The sequence below is a fragment of the Bombina bombina genome, chromosome 6, assembly GCF_027579735.1.
Source record: "Bombina bombina isolate aBomBom1 chromosome 6, aBomBom1.pri, whole genome shotgun sequence".
NCBI lineage: Eukaryota > Metazoa > Chordata > Amphibia > Anura > Bombinatoridae > Bombina > Bombina bombina.
Window position 1 is genome coordinate 982,929,169 of NC_069504.1, and position 16,570 is coordinate 982,945,738.

The 16,570-nt window shown below is 41.8% G+C and overlaps 1 protein-coding gene across 1 annotated transcript in view; it reads left to right on the top strand.

The window, feature by feature from the left end:
• Positions 1 to 16,570, top strand: part of HMGXB3 (HMG-box containing 3) — a 517,423-nt gene that overhangs the window by 280,103 nt on the left and 220,750 nt on the right. The window contains exon 11 of the mRNA XM_053718650.1: positions 5,374 to 5,466. Within this exon, the coding sequence (XP_053574625.1) occupies positions 5,374 to 5,466 (93 nt within the window). The remainder of the gene's footprint in view (positions 1 to 5,373; positions 5,467 to 16,570) is intronic.

Below are 16,570 nucleotides of genomic sequence, written 5' to 3' on the forward strand. Positions count from 1 at the left end.
AAACATGTCTGATTCAGAGGAAGATACCTGTGTCATTTGTTCCAATGCCAAGGTGGAGCCCAATAGAAATTTATGTACTAACTGTATTGATGCTACTTTAAATAAAAGCCAATCTGTACAAATTGAACAAATTTCACCAAACAGCGAGGGGAGAGTTATGCCGACTAACTCGCCTCACGTGTCAGTACCTGCATCTCCCGCCCGGGAGGTGCGTGATATTGTGGCGCCTAGTACATCTGGGCGGCCATTACAGATAACATTACAAGATATGGCTACTGTTATGACTGAAGTTTTGGCTAAATTACCAGAACTAAGAGGCAAGCGTGATCACTCTGGGGTGAGAACAGAGTGCGCTGATAATACTAGGGCCATGTCTGATACTGCGTCACAGCTTGCAGAGCATGAGGACGGAGAGCTTCATTCTGTGGGTGACGGTTCTGATCCAAACAGATTGGATTCAGATATTTCAAATTTTAAATTTAAATTGGAGAACCTCCGTGTATTACTAGGGGAGGTTTTAGCGGCTCTTAATGATTGTAACACTGTTGCAATACCAGAGAAATTGTGTAGGTTGGATAAATACTTTGCGGTACCGGCGAGTACTGACGTTTTTCCTATACCTAAGAGACTAACTGAAATTGTTACTAAGGAGTGGGATAGACCCGGTGTGCCGTTCTCACCCCCTCCAATATTTAGAAAGATGTTTCCAATAGACGCCACCACACGGGACTTATGGCAAACGGTCCCTAAGGTGGAGGGAGCAGTTTCTACTTTAGCTAAGCGTACCACTATCCCGGTGGAGGATAGCTGTGCTTTTTCAGATCCAATGGATAAAAAATTAGAGGGTTACCTTAAGAAAATGTTTGTTCAACAAGGTTTTATATTGCAACCCCTTGCATGCATCGCGCCGATTACGGCTGCGGCAGCATTTTGGATTGAGTCTCTGGAAGAGAACCTTAGTTCAGCTACGCTGGACGACATTACGGACAGGCTTAGAGTCCTTAAACTAGCTAATTCATTCATTTCGGAGGCCGTAGTACATTTAACCAAACTTACGTCTAAGAACTCAGGATTCGCCATTCAGGCACGTAGGGCGCTGTGGCTAAAATCCTGGTCAGCTGATGTAACTTCTAAGTCCAAATTACTTAATATACCTTTCAAGGGGCAAACTTTATTTGGGCCCGGTTTGAAAGAAATTATCGCTGACATTACAGGAGGTAAGGGCCACGCCCTGCCTCAAGACAAAGCCAAAGCTAAGGCTAGACAGTCTAATTTTCGTCCCTTTCGGAATTTCAAAGCAGGAGCAGCACCAACTTCCACTGCACCAAAACAGGAAGGAGCTGTTGCTCGTTACAGACAAGGCTGGAAACCTAACCAGTCCTGGAACAAGGGCAAGCAGGCCAGGAAACCTGCTGCTGCCCCAAAGACAGCATGAATCGAGGGCCCCCGATCCGGGACCGGATCTAGTGGGGGGCAGACTCTCTCTCTTCGCCCAGGCTTGGGCAAGAGATGTTCAGGATCCCTGGGCGCTAGAGATCATATCTCAGGGATACCTTCTAGACTTCAAATTCTCTCCCCCAAGAGGGAGATTTCATCTGTCAAGGTTGTCAACAAACCAGATAAAGAAAGAAGCGTTTCTACGCTGTGTACAAGATCTGTTATTAATGGGAGTGATCCATCCGGTTCCGCGGTCGGAACAAGGACAAGGGTTTTACTCAAACCTGTTTGTGGTTCCCAAAAAAGAGGGAACTTTCAGGCCAATCTTGGATTTAAAGATCCTAAACAAATTCCTAAGAGTTCCATCGTTCAAAATGGAAACTATTCGGACAATCTTACCCATGATCCAAAAGGGTCAGTACATGACCACAGTGGATTTAAAGGATGCTTACCTTCACATACCGATTCACAAAGATCATTACCGGTATCTAAGGTTTGCCTTCTTAGACAGGCATTACCAGTTTGTAGCTCTTCCATTCGGATTGGCTACGGCTCCAAGAATCTTCACAAAGGTTCTGGGTGCCCTTCTGGCGGTACTAAGACCGCGAGGAATTTCGGTAGCTCCGTACCTAGACGACATTCTGATACAAGCTTCAAGCTTTCAAACTGCCAAGTCTCATACAGAGTTAGTTCTGGCATTTCTAAGGTCGCATGGATGGAAAGTGAACGAAAAGAAGAGTTCTCTCTTTCCTCTCACAAGAGTTCCATTCTTGGGGACTCTTATGGATTCTGTAGAAATGAAGATTTATCTGACAGAAGACAGATTAACAAAGCTTCTAAATGCATGCCGTGTCCTTCATTCCATTCAACTCCCGTCAGTAGCTCAATGCAGTTAGGTGATCGGCTTAATGGTAGCAGCAATGGACATAGTACCCTTTGCACGTCTACATCTCAGACCGCTGCAATTGTGCATGCTGAGTCAGTGGAATGGGGATTACTCAGACTTGTCCCCTACTCTGAATCTGGATCAAGAGACCAGAAACTCTCTTCTATGGTGGCTTTCTCGGCCACATCTGTCCAGGGGGATGCCATTCAGCAGGCCGGACTGGACAATTGTAACAACAGACGCCAGCCTACTAGGTTGGGGCGCTGTCTGGAATTCTCTGAAGGCTCAGGGACAATGGAATCAGGAGGAAAGTCTCCTGCCAATAAACATTCTGGAATTGAGAGCAGTTCTCAATGCCCTTCTGGCTTGGCCCCAGTTAAAAACTCGGGGGTTCATCAGGTTTCAGTCGGACAACATCACGACTGTAGCTTACATCAACCATCAAGGAGGGACAAGAAGCTCCCTAGCAATGATGGAAGTATCAAAGATAATTCGCTGGGCAGAGTCTCACTCTTGCCACCTGTCAGCAATCCACATCCCGGGAGTGGAGAACTGGGAGGCGGATTTCTTGAGTCGCCAGACTTTTCATCTGGGGGAGTGGGAACTTCATCCGGAGGTCTTTGCCCAAATACTTCGAAGTTGGGGCAAACCAGAGATAGATCTCATGGCGTCTCGCCAGAACGCCAAACTTCCTCGCTACGGGTCCAGATCCAGGGATCCGGGAGCGGTTCTGATAGATGCTTTGACAGCACCTTGGAACTTCGGGATGGCTTATGTGTTTCCACCCTTCCCGCTGCTTCCTCGATTGATTGCCAAAATCAAACAGGAGAGAGCATCAGTGATTCTAATAGCGCCTGCATGGCCACGCAGGACTTGGTATGCAGATCTAGTGGACATGTCATCCTGTCCGCCTTGGTCTCTACCTCTAAGACAGGACCTTCTGATACAGGGTCCATTCAAACATCAAAATCTAACTTCTCTGAAGCTGACTGCTTGGAAATTGAACGCTTGATTTTATCAAAACGTGGTTTTTCTGAGTCGGTTATTGATACCCTGATACAGGCTAGGAAGCCTGTTACCAGAAGAATTTACCATAAGATATGGCGTAAATACCTATACTGGTGCGAATCCAAAGGTTACTCCTGGAGTAAGGTTAGGATTCCTAGGATATTGTCCTTTCTACAAGAAGGTTTAGAAAAGGGTTTATCGGCTAGTTCATTAAAGGGACAGATCTCAGCTCTGTCCATCTTGTTACACAGGCGTCTGTCAGAAAATCCAGACGTCCAGGCCTTTTGTCAGGCTTTAGCTAGGATCAAGCCTGTGTTTAAAACTGTTGCTCCGCCATGGAGTTTAAACCTTGTTCTTAACGTTCTACAAGGAGTTCCGTTTGAACCCCTTCATTCCATTGATATAAAGTTGTTATCTTGGAAAGTGTTATTTTTAATGGCTATTTCTTCGGCTCGGAGAGTCTCTGAGTTATCAGCTTTACATTGTGATTCTCCTTATTTGATTTTTCATTCAGATAAGGTAGTTCTGCGTACAAAACCTGGGTTCTTACCTAAGGTAGTCACTAACAGGAACATCAATCAAGAGATCGTGGTGCCTTCCCTGTGCCCGAATCCTTCTTCAAAGAAGGAACGTCTTCTACACAATCTGGATGTAGTTCGTGCCCTCAAGTTCTACTTGCAGGCAACTAAGGATTTTCGACAAACGTCTTCCCTGTTTGTCGTGTACTCTGGTCAGAGGAGAGGTCATAAGGCTTCGGCTACCTCTCTCTCCTTCTGGCTTCGTAGCATAATTCGTTTAGCCTATGAGACTGCTGGACAGCAGCCTCCTGAAAGAATTACAGCTCATTCTACTAGAGCTGTGGCTTCCACTTGGGCCTTTAAGAATGAGGCCTCTGTTGAACAGATTTGCAAGGCTGCAACTTGGTCTTCGCTTCATACTTTTTCCAAATTTTACAAATTTGACACTTTTGCTTCTTCGGAGGCTATTTTTGGGAGAAAGGTTCTTCAGGCAGTGGTTCCTTCTGTATAATGAGCCTGCCTATCCCTCCCGTCATCCGTGTACTTTTGCTTTGGTATTGGTATCCCAGAAGTAATGATGACACGTGGACTGATCACACATAACAGAAGAAAACATAATTTATGCTTACCTGATAAATTCCTTTCTTCTGTTGTGTGATCAGTCCACGGCCCGCCCTGTTTTTTAAGGCAGGTAAATATTTTTTAAATTATACTCCAGTCACCACTTCACCCTTGGTTTCTCCTTTCTCGTTGATTCTTGGTCGAATGACTGGGAGTGACGTAGAGGGGAGGAGCTATATGCAGCTCTGCTGGGTGAATCCTCTTGCATTTCCTGTTGGGGAGGAGTTATATCCCAGAAGTAATGATGACCCGTGGACTGATCACACAACAGAAGAAAGGAATTTATCAGGTAAGCATAAATTATGTTTTTTGTGTTCAATTTCTGGGAGGAACCTTGTTCTGTCACAGCTGAAACCATTCTTTCGAGTGAGATCTAGTAAATAAGTGGTATTGTAACCCACTAAAACAGGTATAATACATATGAAGGAGCAACTTTCTGTGCCTGAAAATTTCAAAGGCAAAGCTCTTCAAATTTAAATTGAAACTAACAAAAGCAGTGTCATTCCTACTGATCATCCTTGGCTGGTAGAAATGCTTTCAGCCAATAAGCATTATTCGGAAATACACATCTGACAACACTATATTAGTTTTAGTTTAAAAAACGCTTTCAGTTAACATATTTTCATATAGTGTTGTAATAATCATTTTCATTGTACATTATATGTCAGTATGTATTCTTGTCAGAACAAAAAATGTAATATATAAATAATTAAACTGATATCCAATATTCATCTCAATTATTATAAGTGTAGGTCTACAGAGTGTACAGTGAGTTCTGTGAAGGGTTTTATTGAATTCACTATAGGGTGTTTCAGCATTCATAATTATGTAGTAACAGTATTCTGACCGGGTTTCTTTTGCTTTTGTGTTCTCTGATTTAGTTTATATTAATTTATATTTTAGGCAAAGAGTGATCCCAGTGGATCTGCATTTCCTGCTCAAGTGAAACTGTCTGAAACGTTTCCAAGTTATAAATATGGCTGCAATATGGCTTTGGTAAGACTCTTTTTTTTTGGTATATCTAGTAGTAGGTCAAGATATGTTTTTTTTGTTTTTACATTTGTTAATCTGCTCTTTACATTGATGAACCCTTAGCAAGGAGATACATACATAAAAAAAGAGTTTAAAAAATGAATGCGCTAACCAATTTGAGCATTTCTTTACGCTTTTAATACCCTTTAACCTAATCTGTTTTCTAAGTCATGTGCATATTTTAAACCTGACAATCATTTTCTTCTTAAACGGGAAGAGTCCACAGCTGCATTCATTAATTTTGGGAATTTAGAACCTGGCCACCAGGAGGAGGCAAAATCACCCCAGCCAAAGGCTTGAATACCCCCCCACTTCCCTCATCCCCCAGTCATTCTTTGCCTTTCGTCTTAGGAGGTTGGCAGAGAAGTGTCAGAAGATTGAAGATAGTCTCTTATGGAGGGTAATACTCTTCGAAATGGGACTAGAGTTTTAAGTAATCCTGTCAGCCTCTCAGGGAGAGCATGGGTGAAAGTTAGAATCCGGAGATGCAGGGAGAGTCTTTCTGTGAAACATATTAACAGCTTCTTTGGCAATCAGCGTTGACGAGTTTCGCTGCCTGCTTTTATTCACTCAAGTCCATGTTCGTTACTCCTTCTCCGGAAGGCAGCTTGTTTCCTCCAGAGGTTACAGCACAGTTCCACTTGGCTTTATCTATGGCGCTGGCACATTTTATAACTCCCTAATGAGGTATTTTTAAAATACTGTCCCTGTTTTGTTAGCCGGGAGTTCATCTGGCATTGGATCGCCTGGTTAGACCTCCTGGGGAAGCGATGGCCCCTGAGGCTTCAGGGGCCCCACCCTCAGGCCGGGGTAGCCCCATCGACCTAGTGGGGGATCATTTTGCATTCCGTTATAGACTGACACGTCTCCGTGTTTTGTTAAGGCATGTTTTGGCGGTGCTGGAGGATTCCAGCCCTACTGGACCAAGGGATCCTTGGTCTTTTGTGTCGGACGGCAAACTAGATTATACGGTTGGGGATGAAGTAATCTCCTTATCGTCTCTGTTTTTCTTTCTTTTAGTATCTGTTCCAGTAATGAGCTTGGGCCTCTAACCGGCTGGTCCGATTGACATGCCGTTTTTCTTGGACGTTCACCCTCGGGTGCTGCCTTCATTTTATTTAATCTGGTTAGGATATATTTGATTTTTTTTAAGAAGCTCATGACTGCTATAATTTTCCAGTTTGGGAATATTCTTTCTCTGGAACTGATACTTGCGATTTGGTGGTCGCATGCGCAATTCTTTGGAAGCTGCACATTTTTCTATATCAGAACTTAGTTATGATTATAGTTTGTTTCTATCCCTCTGGGGCTTTGATTTTTTTTCTTGGACCTTGGACAGTTTCAGGTGTTCCTTGTTCCAGGCAGGTACTGGTCGGGCACTAGCTGCTGTTCCTTAAGGTTCATGTCACCCACATGGTGCCGGTGTGCTGGTTATCCTGTTGGGTGTCGAGTCGTTCACTTTATGGAGTGTTTGTTTTATGTTTTATTTATCCATTACTTGAGGGGGGTGTTTTTGTTACTTATACGTCAACTTGTTCCTTGTCCTCGATGAACGGGGGTTATCAGAGGGATTGTATAGGGCCTCTGCCGTTCCTTATGTGGGGAGCCATCTAAAATTCCTCGTGGGTTCTGGAGGTTTTGCCTCGGAACTGAAGTTTTCCATTCCCAAGAGGTTTGGAGGTTCGGATAACCACTGGACTGTTGGGGTACCAGTTGAAATGACGATTTTCGTTTCAATCTTTTCCTTGTGGCCTAGTCGCAGGTGCCCCTAGAGGTTGCTGGGATTGGTTTTTCCCTTCTTGAGTGGTCTGGTTATTTTGATATGTTCGTCCCTGCCCTTTTTCTGTATATTGTACGCTCTCATAAGATGGAGCGCAGGGGTTGATTATTCCTGGTACAGGATTTCCTGGACTGATCCTGTGAGGATCTTTGACTCTCCAACTAGGGGCCTAGGGGGTCGCTTAATTGTCCACATGGCTAAGGTTGTGTGTTGAATACAGCTATTGTGGCATGTTCTCCGTTTTATGGAGCCCTGTCCCTGTTTAACTCCGGGGTCCCTGGACTGGGAGTGTTGCACTCGATCCTCTATGAGCTTTTGCTTTCTGGGGTTGCAAGCGGAGGGTCCAGGGTTCAGATCTACCTACGGGTGCAGATTGCCATCTCGGACGCCTGTCTAGTGGTCTTTCTAGGATCCTGATGTGAGACTCTTGCGAGTGTCCACTGTTCAAGGTCATTGGGGTGTGCTAGGCACTACATAGAGTGCCCTTTTCTGTATGAGGCAACTTGGTGGTTCCTCAGGAAGTATGGCCTGTCCCCAGTTTTGGGGGGTCTGGCTTAGGGCCATGTCTCATGTTTAAGATTTTGGGGTCCGGGTCGCTGCACTCGGTCCTGGGTGGTTGTTTCAAACTATAGGGTTTAGAACGTCCGCTTGTCCCTTCGGGGTGTTGGTTTTTCACTCTTATGGGAGATTTGGTATTTGCCTGAAGGTTATGGATCTTCGTTTGTCGCCAGTGGCAACTTTTGCATTTAAGGCTCGAGATTGTTTGTCTCGACTGAGCTGGTAGTAATGACCGTTGGGTTATTACTTAATGGTATTGTTTTACCATTCTCTTTGGTCTCTTCGCCTTGCTTATGGCTGGGAAAGTGGTCTCCATGGCCTTGTTTTTTTGCGGAGGATTTGGAAATATACAGTTTCCATGGAGACCCTGTGGGTTCTTATCTTCTCATTCAAGGATTCTTTTCTTCCCTCCTTGCGTGTGGGATGTCAGGAGGGCTGGCTCTGGTACTAGGGTGTCGTGGTTGCTCTGTGCCCTATTTTCCCTTTGGGATTGTTCCTTCTTAGAGGCAAGCTTTATATTTCTGTCATGGATCGAGGTAGCTTGCCAGCTGCTATTAATTGGTCAGAGGCCTCCAATGGGTAGCTTCCTCTTAGGGCCTCCACTCTCTTTTGAGGCGGTCGTTACCAGCCCTTTTGGGTTGGGTCCGTTTTTTGAAAAGGAGGTCCGGGATCTGTCTGCTCTCTTGGGTCGGACCGTGTACTTTTGTCGTCCTTGTTATCCTCCCTGGTGGGGGGTTCACGGGTGTTCCTTCCTCCATTGGTTGCATTGAGGCTGGTGTTGGTTGTCTTCACGATCGCTCTCTCATAGGTTAGGAGTGTCTCTTTAGGAGTTAGACTTTATAGAGAGTTCTTTTCCCTGGGTGGTTGTTCTATAACAGCCTTTGTTTCGCTTTGTCTTTGGGTTTCTTACCCTATTCTGACGGTCCTTGGATCTCCTTTTTGGGTACTCTGTTTTCCCCCTCAGGGATAGGTGGAGGTGCTTTCCCTTGGGGTAAGTTCGTGCGATTTGGGAGCCTGCGGGACTTGGCTCCTTGGGGGCTTTGTGCTCAGCGGAATCTAAGGATTTTGAGTGGTCTCCAGCACGGCATGCCGGTTGTTTAACTGATGGGCAGTTATTTTTGTTTTCCAGTTTTTATGGGTAATTTCAGGCTGTGGTGCCCTTCATTGTCCTCTATAGCTTGGGTATTGTTTCCCCAAAAGTAATCAATGCAGCTGTGGATTCTTCCCGTTTAAGAAGAAAAACTTTAAGAAGAAATAATTTTCTTTTCTTCTGATGGGAAGAGTCCACAGCTCCCCGCTCGCTTTTATCGATAAGGCGGCTGTCATTTAGTTTCTTCTTCTGTTACCTTTTTCACCCTGATATTTCTCCTACTGTTCCTTGTTCCCTCGGCAGAATGACTGGGGGATGAGGGAAGTGGGGGAGGTATTTAAGCCTTTGGCTGGGGTGTATTTGCCTCCTCCTGGTGGCCAGGTTCTGAATTGCCAAAAGTAATGAATGCAGCTGTAGACTCTTCGAGTCAGAAGAAAAGAAAATGATCAGGTAAGCATAATTTTTTTTAAAATGTGCTATATGGCATTAGAAGCAGCTATTATATGTTTAAATCTTTTGCATACTTTTTTCTTCTAAAACATTTTTCTTTGTATTTGCTAAGGTTACTCGAGTCTTCTTCATTAGCTCAGTAGTAAGCAATAGCAATAATATACAAACTGCACTGTATAATAATTTTGAAGATGGATAGACAGATAATATATATTGTGCACTTGGTAGTATAATGCATGCTACAGTATTCCTGTTGGAAAGCACAGGTGTGTGTCCCCCACCCCACACAGTTAATAGATTTCTATGAGGGCCTGCACTAAAATTCATATCTGATAACGAGTTCTAAACTGATAGAGAGGAAAACTCCTGTTTAAGTAAGGGAGTTTGTGGTCAAAGGGACACTAGGCCTAAAAAAAACTTTGCAGAAATCAAAATATTACTTAAAATAATTATAGTTCATAATACCTTTTCCGTTTCTAATATTTAGCATTTTGCTGCATTACTGTCTTTCAAATTGATCGATTTCCAAACCCCCCAGTGTACTCATTAACTGAGTTCTATCTGGGGGGGGGTCTACCTAGCTACTAATAGGGAGGTCTGTAGTTGCGATGCACATGCGCAAGGTCCCAAAACATCATAGAATACGTCACCAAAGGTGTCTGTCTATTAAAAGCAGCACACCCGCTCTATCTATTGCAGAGCGGGTGATGGATCTGCGCTGATCAGGTAAGTACGGTCTGCTGTCAGAATCTCCCCTAGCAATATTGAGCATTGTCAGTATATTTATGAAAATCTTAGTAGTGCTATCCAAATAATATATCAGCTTATGGCAGGGTTATGACACAATACATACAATAATTTTCCTTAAAAATAGAAACCCTTAATCAACATGCATCTACTAGAAACAATAAAATTAATATAAATACCTGAACTCTTTTATTTAGTTAATATCCATGAACATTTTTGAAATATATTTGCAATAAAAGGAATATGAAATAAATTTATATGCGCTTGAAAACTATTTAAATATGCTATGCAAAGTTTATACACGCTTATCTTTAGAATCAGCCTTATTTATAAATAGCCTTTAACATCCAAGCAATACAATTCTAAACTGTGCTCTTAAACAATAGGATAATATATATATTCTGTTATTTAACTGCAATTTATCCTAATACAATATTGACTTAAAACACCAGAACTTTCATAGATAAATCACTTAGTCTACCAGATACAAATTTAAACAATACCTAGGCTTATAAAATATTAACTTGAAAAACACACTGCTTCTTTAAATCTTTTAACTGTACTTTAAACTGCAGTGACTTTAAAATATCACATGTAATTAGCAGCCCTTTTCTTATACTTTACCAAATAAACAGCAATCCAGTTTTCAATGTCTCTCAACAGATCCCATTTCACCTCAGAAATTCAAAATTGGGGATAATGCATATGGAGTCCAATAGTAGGTGTGTGCTTTAATAATAACCACAGCAGTTATTATTCCTTCAGGAGTCAGCCAGCAACCTCTTTTCAGTCTCTATGCTGGGGTTTAAATCATCTGATCTCACCCCTCCCCGTTTTTGATTATTATCAGTCATTGGTGAATATTGGAAACGCCCACGGCCTTGTCTTGGATTGGTTCTTGCAACTGAACATGGATTGGTTTATTTGGTAAATGTATTGTCAAGGAAATGCATCCTGGCAACAACCAATCATCTCATGGCTGCAATTTCACATCATAACACTAGGTGGCAGCAGACAGTACAACATCAACAAATACAGCAAGACCATTTCTAAACATTTTTAAACAACTTAATTACTTTTATAAAATGATCATTTAATCAGACCATAACTCTCTACAGCAACCACTCACAACATTTGTTTTAGATAGGGTAGGGTTTTATGAATTTTCTGATCATTTCTAGATCAAACTCCATTATATTATATTACCAATTTATAATGCTAACAGTTACAGATTAGTATGATTTATACATCTAATATGGTATTCATGCATATACAGCATGTTTCATATTTCTGTGCATTTCTTCCTGGATATCTGAATCTTGTCTGAATAGATCTGAAATGAAAATAAATGTTAATAATCACTTCTCTTCAGGTCCATAAACATCTATTCATGTTCTTAAACACACAGAGGCTAAGATATTCATGCCTTCAAAATATACAAGGACCTTGCGACAGAAGGTCTGGTCTTAACGGAAGAGTCCACGGTTGGCAAGAGGCCATCCGGACAAGTGTTTATATTGCTTGGAGGCTCAGATTATTCAATCTTTTACTTTCCATATATATATATATTTAGATGTTAATATTTGATATCACATAAATAGACATCTCATATCCATTAAAAATATATATATTTTCCTGGAATTATATTTTATTTGAAATCTAACTACAGTTGTTGGAAGCATGTAAGTCATGTGTTTTCTCTTGTTATCTTAATCACCACATCTGGTATATTCCAGGGTTAGTAACCACACAGCATGAGCCACTCAAACAAATCTGTGCTAATTACCAGTCCCTTTTGAAAAATGCTTGCATTTTTCACATCTCTTCAGACGGATCGGCATCTCCCTTGGAGGAAACCCATATATGGGCATGTATCCTGTTCTAGGTATCAGAATGCTGTCATTTAACATTGGTTCCCAGGCAATCATACAGATGGTTTCTGAAACTGTGTTAATTTTCAGTTCCTTGCTAAATTATACAATTGCATAATTTAGCATATTGAGTGTGTGAGATTTCCCAGAAACAATCCTTTGTTCTACAAACAGTGTGCACATCCACAGACTTACCAAATAAAGACAAATATACTTCTATATATTATTTAATAATATTTCAAATACCTTGACAGCATTTAAAGGTATATGAAACCCACAAAAAAAATGTTTGTGTTTGTGATTCAGGCAGAGCATACCATTTCTTTCCAATGGCATGGAGAGTCCACAAATCCAGTCTAATTACTAGTAGGAATTCAACTCCTGGCCACTAGGAGGAGGCAAAGAACACCCCATCAGAGCTGTTAAGTAACACTCCTATTTCCCATAAGCCATCAGTAATTCTTTGCCTTATACATCGGGAGGATGTGCGAAGATGGTGTCTGAAGATTTTAATCCTTTAATGGGTACTTATCCCTGCAAGCAAGGATTGGGGCTATGCTGTGTCCATGTAATTCTCTTTCGTAAGAGTTATGGTGGCTTTTAGCAGTTAGACGGCAAGGTGGTCTTTGCTTAACTTCTAACTCCGCTCTTCCACATCGGCTTTCATTGCGGCTGGCTTGAGTGGATGCTAGAATCGTTTTTCCGATCTAGGACTCTGTTTCTCTATCTCTAAGAGCCCAGGACGTATCGTGGAGAGTCTTGTACTAGTCTATGCTAGTGGGTTTCTCTCCGGTCACCGTAGTGGTAAGTCCTCAGCAGGGCTGAGGTATAGTGATGCTAATAGGAGTTAATTTAGCCTGTTTAAGATTTAAAGGTTTTTTTTTTATTCTGTCTCAATACATTTTCTTTTATTTATTATTGAATAATTTCCTTGTTAGACTTTTGCTTCTGGGAATCAATTCAAGGGCAAGACTTGTCATTTGACAAGTGTTTATATTGCTTGGAGGCTCAGATTATTCCTCCTGTGCAGTTTTGCTCCTCATGTTTAAATAAAATGCTTTTGTCTAAAAATAAAAATTGCCTCTCAGAGCCATCTGTCTCTCAGGATAATGTTGTCCGTACCATGCCTCAGCTTTCCCCTCAAACGCCCCAAGCTTTAGCAGTTTCACATGCAGTGCCCTGCAGTTTCTCTCAACAAGTTCCTGATGGTATTTATTTACCAGGAGGTTTCTGCAGCCTTATCAGCCTTTCCTATAGCTGGTAAGAGAAAGAGGAAATCTAAGAACATATCTCTTACAAAGAGTTCTGACTCGGCTAAGTCTGCGGTTATCTGAGGATGATCATTCCTCAGTGGCTTATGAGGGCGAGATCTCTGACTCTGAGACTGCTGTTGCTAGTACAGCGGATCCAGAGGAGTTTAATTTTAGATTTAAGCTGGAGCACCTCCATTTACTCTTGAAGGAGGTCCTAGCAACTTTGGAGGATTCTGACTCTACTGCCGCTAAGACTCCTAAGAAGTCTAATAAACTTAACAGAGTGTTTGATGTCATACCTTCATCTGTAGAGGTATTTCCGGTCCCAGACCGTATGTCGGACATTATAGCTCAGGAATGGGAGATGCCGGGGATCCCTTTTTCCCCGTCCCTTGTTTCTAAAAAAATGTTTCCTGTTGCTGACTCTGTACGTGACTTGTGGCGCACCGTACCTAAGAAGAGGGCGCTATATCCACTCTAGCCAAGAGAACAACTATCCCCCTTGAAGATAGTTCCTCTTTCAAGGACCCTATGAATAAGAAACTAGAAGCTTACTTAAGAAAGATGTATATTCATCAGGTTTTACAATGGCAACCAGTTTCAAGTATTGCTACGGTTGCAGGTGCAGCCTCTTATTTGTGCGACTCCTTGTCTGACCTAATTTCAGAGGAGATTATCATAGAGGAGATCCAGGATAGGATCAAAGCTCTAAAGCTGGCTAATACTTTTATCTGTGATGCCAGCATGCAAGTTGATAGGCTGGGTGCCAAAATTTCTAGCTTTGCGGTTCTAGCTCGCAGAGCTCTGAGGCTAAAATCTTGGTCTGCGGATGTAACATCGAAGTCCAAACTTCTTTGTTTACCTTTTAAGGGCAAGACTTTATTTGGTCCTGGTCTGGCACAGATCATTTCCGAAGTTACGGTGGAAAGGGATCTTTCCTTCCTCAAGGCAAGAAGGCTATACCTAAGGGTCGCCAGAATTCTAATTTCCGTTCCTTTTGCAACTTCAAGGGACAAAAGTCTTCCTCCTCTTCGTCCAGTCAACCTTGGAATAAGGGGAAGCAATCCTAGAAACCTTCATTTTAGTCTAAAAGGAGAAAATATAGGAGGGCGCTAGAAGCGGAGTATAAAAGTACCAATAAAGGTGATAAATGGTAAGTAAATAGAGGACCACCTGGTGTTAAAAATAAGTACAATTTATTTATAAAAAGAGAAACACAATGTTTTGTCTCTAAGGTATAGCTTAGTTAATAAATAATTTATATATCTCCAGTGGTGATCATCCATTGACAAGTAAAATATATCAAGAATATACAATGTAATAGTGTGTGAAATAATATACTGTATCACTGCTGCAGCAATTAAATAAATGGCTGCAAGAATGTTACAAAATTATATCACTCTATATCATCAGCCTGATGAAACGGCTCTGTGTAGCCGAGAAACGCATTGCTGACGCTTTTTATATATTTTAATAAATTACAACATACTCTTTTTATCCCTGCTATGGTGTTTGGACTTTATTTCACCCTTCACTATATTTTCTACTCGCCGGAGGTAGCGAGTGGTTTGTTGGTGACGTCATCCTTCCATCTCAACACACCCCCCTCACCGGCACTGACGATTGGAGCCTTGCCTTGGAGGTGTTGGTTCCTGTGTGCTTTGGATTGGCCGTACGTCCCCTCGTGACTGGTTGGCGTTCACCGGCTGTTCTGTCTGTTGGGCGACGATAAGGTCCTGGCCTGCGATATTTGGCATTTCTGAAGTGCCTCTTTGTTTGTAAGTCTCCACTTGTCTTACTGTTTGGGCTTTATGGTCTGACAATATTACACTATGTGGCGCCTTCCTATTCCTTTCTACAGGATCGTCTTATGTATTAAAATTGGTGTAAAGAGATACCTTTACATAGTGTATGGAATAACAAATGTACTAGCATATGTGACCAAACATCACGGTAATATTTGTACTCTATAGTGGATATAGAGTTTAGACTATCTTGCTGCAACTGTTTTTAAATTCACTGTAACCCATTTTAAAGGTCATAATAAAGTTTAATTTTTAAATTTCTCATACTCATACATGTGTGGACTCTCCAATCGAGGGAAGAGTGCTATAATAGTATCCTAGTTAACTTCTATGTTGAAAATTTAAATACATTTCTCAAAGCCGGCCTTGTTATTGTGATACTAAGGGATCCCTAGTATGTGTGTTATAACCTTTTAGCATATTAAAGTGTATTTTGTATTTTTTGCATAACTGGTCTCCTTTTGATTGATTGTTTTTTGTGCTGTTGTGCTGTTTTATCCTAGACTTTTAGAAACTTCTCATTTGAAGTATCTACTTTCTTTTTATTGTTTTGTATATCATTTACTCTAGGTTGCACCTGCCCCATATAATATGAAATATATATATATACTGTGTATATATATGATAAAAAAGTTTTTAAAGTGAGCTACCCATATATACTATATTTTCGATTGTCCCAGTTCCTGTGGCGGAACAGGGTCAAGGATTCTATTCAAACCTTTTTGTAGTTCCCAAAAAGGAGTTAACTTTCTGACCCATATTGGACCTCAAGTGCCTGAACATATTTCACAAGGTTCCGTCTTTCAAAATGGAGACTATACGTTCCATTCTGCTCTTGGTCCAGGAAGGTTAGTTTATGACTACCATAGACGTTAAGGACACGTATCTTCATGTTTCTATTTACAGGGAACATTACCAATTCCTGTGGTTTGCCTTTCTAGACAAACACTTCCAGTTTCTTTACAAAGGTCATTGGAGCCCTTTTGGTGGTGGTCAGATCCCAGGGGATTGCGGTGGCGCCATACATGGATGACATCTTGGTTCAGCCGCCATCTTTTCAATTAGCAAAATCCCACACAGATTCTCTGTTGTCTATTTTTCGTTCCCACGGGTGGAAAGTAAGTCTGGAAAAGAGTTCTCTGGTGCCAGACACCAGGGTATGCTTTTTGGGGATGATCATAGACTCTGTGTCCATGAAAATTTTCCTGACGAATGTCAGAAAATCCAATATTCTTGCTTCTTGTCTTTCTCTTCAGTCTTCTATCCGTCCATCAGTGGCTCAGTGTATGGAAGTAAGTGGTCTAATGGTTGCTTCCATGGACATTATTCCTTTTGCTCGTTTCCATCTGAGATCTCTACAGTTATGTATGCTCAGACAATGTAACGGAGATCACTCTGATCTCTCTGAGGATAGCTCTAGATTCCCTAACGAGAGACTCTCTATCCTGGTGGATATCTCAGGACCATCTGTCTCAGAGAACATGCTTCCTTTGACCATTCTGGGTGATTGTGAC